We start from the raw sequence: 5,590 nt of genomic DNA, 5'->3' as shown, positions 1-5,590 counted from the left end.
ACTGGCATCCCTTTACCAGGCCACCAAAACAGCTCCATTCATGATGGTCGGTTGTACCTTCGTTAATTTGGGAGTAGCAAGCATTGAAAGGTTTTATGCTGTGTATAAGCCCCTAGTGTATTCTTCAAAGGTAACACTGCAAGGTAACATCTCTTATTTTCGATTATTTGATTATTGTGGTTTTAAACATGGCTCTCGCATCCCTGAACAATTTCAAGTTCCGCTTCATATATATACTTAATCTACTTTTTGAAGTTCTCTTGTTTTTAAGCCCAGGTGTAACCTATCCACCGAAAAAAACGTTGCTCCACATTGTCTGGCAATCTGAGATTGATTCTATTGATGTTATTGACGATCATGATGGCTATAGATCAGCAATTTCATAATCCCTTCCCGCACTTAGTCCCTGATACGTGAAGTCACTGGATTACATTTCTTATCACTGTGTCTGCAATGACTGACTTTGTTTTGGTGGCGCTCAAATAAAAAGTGCCCTTTATTAGCATTTTTTGTCAGATAGATATTTTACCGTGACGTAACGTGATTCGAAGACATAAATTTGTTTCAGGCATGGTGAAGACTGTGGTTATACTATGGATCGTTTGGTTCCCGTACATTGTAATTGTGGAGACCGCATTGCCCGACGAAATTTATGGACCAACAGAAAACATCACAATGATGCTAATGATAATCATTCCCATCGCAGCACACACTCTGACTTTCCTTGTCATTCGTAAAAACAACAGAAGGATCATGACTGCAACTCACATTTTACAACAAGCGGTCCTTTTTCAAAGAGAGAAAAAAGCTTTTAGGCACATGGGCTTGTACACCATAGCGACGATAGTATCGATTCTACCTGTTTTGCTGCTCCTAAATTTGGAAGAGAACGTCTTCACGTCCAATATCCTGTATCCCTGGGCAAGCACTATTTGTTATCTTGTATCTTCTTTCAATCCCGTCGCACAGATTTGGATGAATGGCAACCTTAGGCAAGCTATGAAAACAGTTTTCATATCTCCTTAACTGGAAGCCTGCTGACTTCTGCAACGGATGCAACTTGATCACCTCTGCAGCGAATGTCATGGAGAATTGATTGAATACTGATGAACTATTGCTTTTCAGTGTACTTTCGGCAGCTCCATTGCTAACCATTTACTTTCCAACGAACTATCCAGTTTGTCAAACATTTACGCCATTTTCTACAGGTAAATTTTAAAAAGCGTTATATACGATAGATGCAAACTTCTCAGTTATGCCAGAAGTCCATAACACGTTGAAGTCTCCATGATCTGCTGCGGAACCTGTATTCCAAATTTATATAATGCCGTAAATTGAAGGGCCAATTAACGCCAAATAACTTGGGACGGTCGACACTTCTGGGCCAGTTATGGACTTGTGGTTGCACGTGCTTACTGCTGTATTTTTACAAGTCAGTTTTGCAATTATGTGTCGAACATACTATCTTGCATTTTGATGTGAGGTTAAATTACTCGGAAGTCACACATTACTTTAAAAAACGGGAATGGTTAGGAGGAGCCAAAGATTTGTATCGAGAACCACTTGTCGATTGTTTGCAAGATTCTGCGTTCTGCGCGTGAGTGTGAAAATGTTCAATCTCAACCCCAGAGCTCTTCTGTCTCCCTCAGTCGAAAGAAGAGCTCTGGGGAACCCTGAAACAAAGTGTCTTCTCATTGGTTTTCATGAAGAACAATCAAAGCGTGGTGTATTCATGTTAGAACGAAGAGTGAGCGGGCATCGTAAGGTTGAAACAGCCAATTTTTTGGCTATAACAACCCTACGGCGCATGTTCTTCTAAATAGTGTTTCAGGTGTTTCCCAGAGCCTTGGGGCGATCCTACGTTTTGGTGATAAGAATGAAAGATGCAATGTTAAAAAAATGAGTTGTCTGCTCATGTCAGTACTTGGGTCTTTTAAAATCTCTGGCATTGTAAAACTTCACGCTTGCCAGCTCTCCTACCAACACTTTTGCGATCATTTTACCCTCTCACTTTCAACTTATATGTACTTGCGTGTCTGAGCAATTTAATCTCAGCTCCACATATTAGATACTGCCAGACAGTGATTAGACAATGTTTTCGTAATAGCATAACCCTCTCAATAAAAAATACAAGCTATCAAGAAGTTCAGTCACTTAATTCCTCTCTTTTATCTACCTTATGCCAAATTAATAGAATCCGGCACGTATTTCCGAAAGAGGCATTGTACATAATTTTGAACTCGTTAGTTTTTTGGAAACTATTCTATTGCTCAAGGGTATGGTCCAAGACCTCCAGCAGAAATATTTACAAACTACAGCTGATGCAAAACGTTGCTGCCCGTATTCTAACGAACACAGAAAAATGAGTCGCATCAGTTTCACCCATCTTGAATAAACGTAGATGGTTCACCATTGAAGAACATCTGAATTTGCAAGACGTAACTATATATGATTTACACATGCATCAGCGGCTTAGCTCCTACCTATTTCAGTAAGCTCTAATCTTTTTAAATGTTATAACACTAAACACAAAGACCAACTCGGTTTACCCAGGTGTTGGTTATATGCGGCACAACGTGGCTTCTTCTTTAGAGCATTTAAAACTTGGAATAATCTCTCTGTTGCTACGCGGAGCTCGCACTTAGTTTCGCAGTTCAAGTCGGAAAAGCGCAAAAAGTGAAATGCGGTAGATAAATCATGGTAGTTAGTTGGATTTGGAAATAACTAATAGATATAATCATTTTTACAAATTAGAATTTATATAAGTTATTATTTTAACAAGAATTTAACTAGGTATATCTTATCTAACGGTATTCGTTTTTTCCTTAACTTTTCTTCTAACTTGACTTAAATTAATTCTGGAAAACCCCTTGGGGAGAATTAATAATTAATTGTATTGTATTGTAAGGAACGATGTTTCTTAGATCCGTTAAAATTATCCATGCAGTATTCTACAAAACGATTTTTGAGGCAGGGTTTTATTTATGTAGTAGACCTTGTTTTTAGATCTCAATGTTTCAGAGTACTATAATATTACTACTGAAAAATTAGCAAACTAGATGTAATAGATTTCTTAGTATTGGCAGGTCATAGACATGCTGTTAATATCGTCCAATTCAAAACTGAAACTGATTAAAAATAAAAACAATAATCACGCCTTTTTGGCATCGTCTCCTCTGATCGTATACAACAAAACGTTTGTCTCTTCGATGAAAACATCAAACGTATATGAAACGGAACCGGCTTTTACGCTCTCACACCCATCACGTATTCTTACAAACCAAATGAATGGGTGATTGCACCATAAGGACCTCTGTAAGTGCACTACTCACATACAGTAGAGTGAGAAATTGGCGATTACATGCATAGTTACCTCGTGGGTTCAATTCCCACCCTGGTCAGATTTTTTCTCTGTTCTTGTGTGGGCCGGCCGCCCATTTCCATTAGTAGGGCTAACGCTCACATGGTTCATATGAAGTAGATACTTAGCACCTCACATTACACTCTAATCAGTTAAGTCTGTTCAAAGATAAGTGCTACATGGCCAACGTTTTCAAAAACGTAATCCTTCCTTGTACTTGTACATGTTAATTGCGGTGACTTTAACATATTCAGTTCCCACGGTCTGCTCCCGTCTGACCTTGTAGCTCAGTCAGTGGAGCAGCGGTCATCTAACCCGAAGGTCGTGGGTTCAATTTCCACCCTGGTCAGAGTTTTTCTCTGTCCTTGTGTGGGCCCATTTCCATTAGTAGGGCTAACGCTCACATGGTTCATATGGGGTAGAGACTTAGCACTTCACATTACACTCCAATCAGTTTTATCTTTCAACTGTTGGGTAATAGCTACTATCTGTATTGTCAGTTGTGTTGTCGAGTTTCCTCCTTTTGTCACGAGTTTCGTGTTACCAGCTGCATGTCCTCTTCCTTAAAAAACAACACTGAGCTGAATGTTGCCATTGGGACAGATAGCATTCACAGTGAAAAAGGTCAACTGGTTCCAGCAACGTAAAATGCAGGTAACGGCAAGGACAAATTTGAATGTTCTATGAAAGTCATAAAAAGGTGCAATTCTACTGAGCCCACCCGGCTCTAAAAGAACTTTGAGCATCAAACTACCCAAAATCTTCACCATTGCTCGTTTTTCGTTTACTCATCAAAAAGAAAAAATTCTTCATTGATGTATATATTTTACAACAACTAACCTATGGGAAAAGATGAGTTTTTTGCGCGATAAATGTCATGGCTTGTCATCCACTTACGTTGAGTAGATCTATAACGGCTGTAATTACTATCGAGGTCAGCCAGAGCCAGATGACTCAGAGTTCCTATCACTTTGGTGTTGATTTTTTCCTCTTGGAGTTTGATCAGTTTCCTTTAATTGCCTTTCCCCACCTTATCGATTTAGAAAAATATCTGAGATTTCTAAAGCTGTACCTTTCGTTGATTTCCTGTTTTATTTTTGATCATCATCAGTCGACCACGAAAATGCGACTGTACAGTACACAGGTTCAGAGTCCATCAAGAATGGTGGAATCGCCCTCCGCACTACTTGCCAATTTTGTCCATCCAAGCGCTGAAACCACGACTTACACGAATGGCTACAATTTATATATCAAAACATATCAGGTTTCCCAGTATCCTCCGTCAACTAAATCAGCCTTTGGCTGGACCAGCTTTTCAGCGAGTCAAGGCGGTACGGTGCTTGGAATTGGTCAAAGAAAAACTCCAAAATCGATCTCCAGACTAACTGAGTGCTATTTTGGTCAAAGGCTATTTGAAAACAGAAAAGGTTTTAACTAGCACTATCCCCTTCCTCGTTATGGCAGCATTCCCAAGAACTATTATTGTTCTCCCAGGAGTTAAAATACCTCGTGCAGCAAGTCCCATTATTTGTAACAAATAATAATGTTTGTTTAGTTCAAGATTTCATTCCAGTTCTGGAAATAACCATTTCCAAGCTTAGCTTTTAGCTGCTTCAGTTTATTTTTTCTATACTAAAGCCAATTGTGATTAGTAAGATTAACAGGGGCACCCAACGAGAATATAGTTCAAAACCACTTAAACATAGCATTATTAAACGTATTTTAGTATTTAAACAGTAGATATAGGCATATTTTTATCCCCTAAAAACTTTTCATCTGTTCGGATTCCCTAGCTGAAAGTCTAGTGATCCGAAAATTATAGAGATTAAAACTTACCTTTTCGAAAATTTCAGCCAGAAAAAAGGCTCCCGAAAATTCTAGGTGACCTTTTAAGGGTAAAAACCCGTTAGAAAATGGCAATTATACATTTTTTTATATGTTCGAAAACCCTAGGACAAGCTGGCAAGCAAGAAATTTTACAACAAATGTTCCGAAAATTCTAGATCTCAAATCGTCTTCCGAACAGATATTTTCAGAAAATTGACGTTGGGTGCCCCTGGATTAAGTCAGTAAAAAAATCTTTTCCTCGCGCACGAATGCACTCTCATTGTTTGTAGTTTAGAGCTAAAATTATTATCAATCACTGGCACCTGATAGAGACTGAGTAATTTCCCCGTGGTTTCGGTGATGTCTTTATGGTCATTAAAGAGAACTTGAGATGGACTTTGA

The 5,590-nt window shown here is 38.8% G+C and overlaps 1 protein-coding gene across 3 annotated transcripts in view; it reads left to right on the top strand.

Annotated features, from left to right (window-relative positions):
- LOC137969446 (trace amine-associated receptor 7d-like) overlaps window positions 1-3,144 on the top strand; it is an 8,561-nt gene extending 5,417 nt beyond the window's left edge. For all 3 annotated transcript variants that reach the window (XM_068815682.1, XM_068815683.1, XM_068815681.1), the window contains 2 exons: window positions 1-143; window positions 569-3,144. The exon at window positions 1-143 is cut by the window's left edge and continues 451 nt beyond it. In XM_068815682.1, the coding sequence (XP_068671783.1) occupies window positions 1-143; window positions 569-1,026 (601 nt within the window). In that variant the 3' untranslated portion in view covers window positions 1,027-3,144. The remainder of the gene's footprint in view (window positions 144-568) is intronic.
- The last annotated feature ends 2,446 nt before the right edge of the window (window positions 3,145-5,590 follow it).

The sequence above is a fragment of the Montipora foliosa genome, chromosome 9 (genome assembly GCF_036669935.1).
Source record: "Montipora foliosa isolate CH-2021 chromosome 9, ASM3666993v2, whole genome shotgun sequence".
NCBI classification, from domain to species: Eukaryota; Metazoa; Cnidaria; class Anthozoa; order Scleractinia; family Acroporidae; genus Montipora; species Montipora foliosa.
The sequence above is the reverse complement of the archived record's forward strand: the minus strand, read 5'-3'. Positions and strand labels throughout refer to the sequence as shown.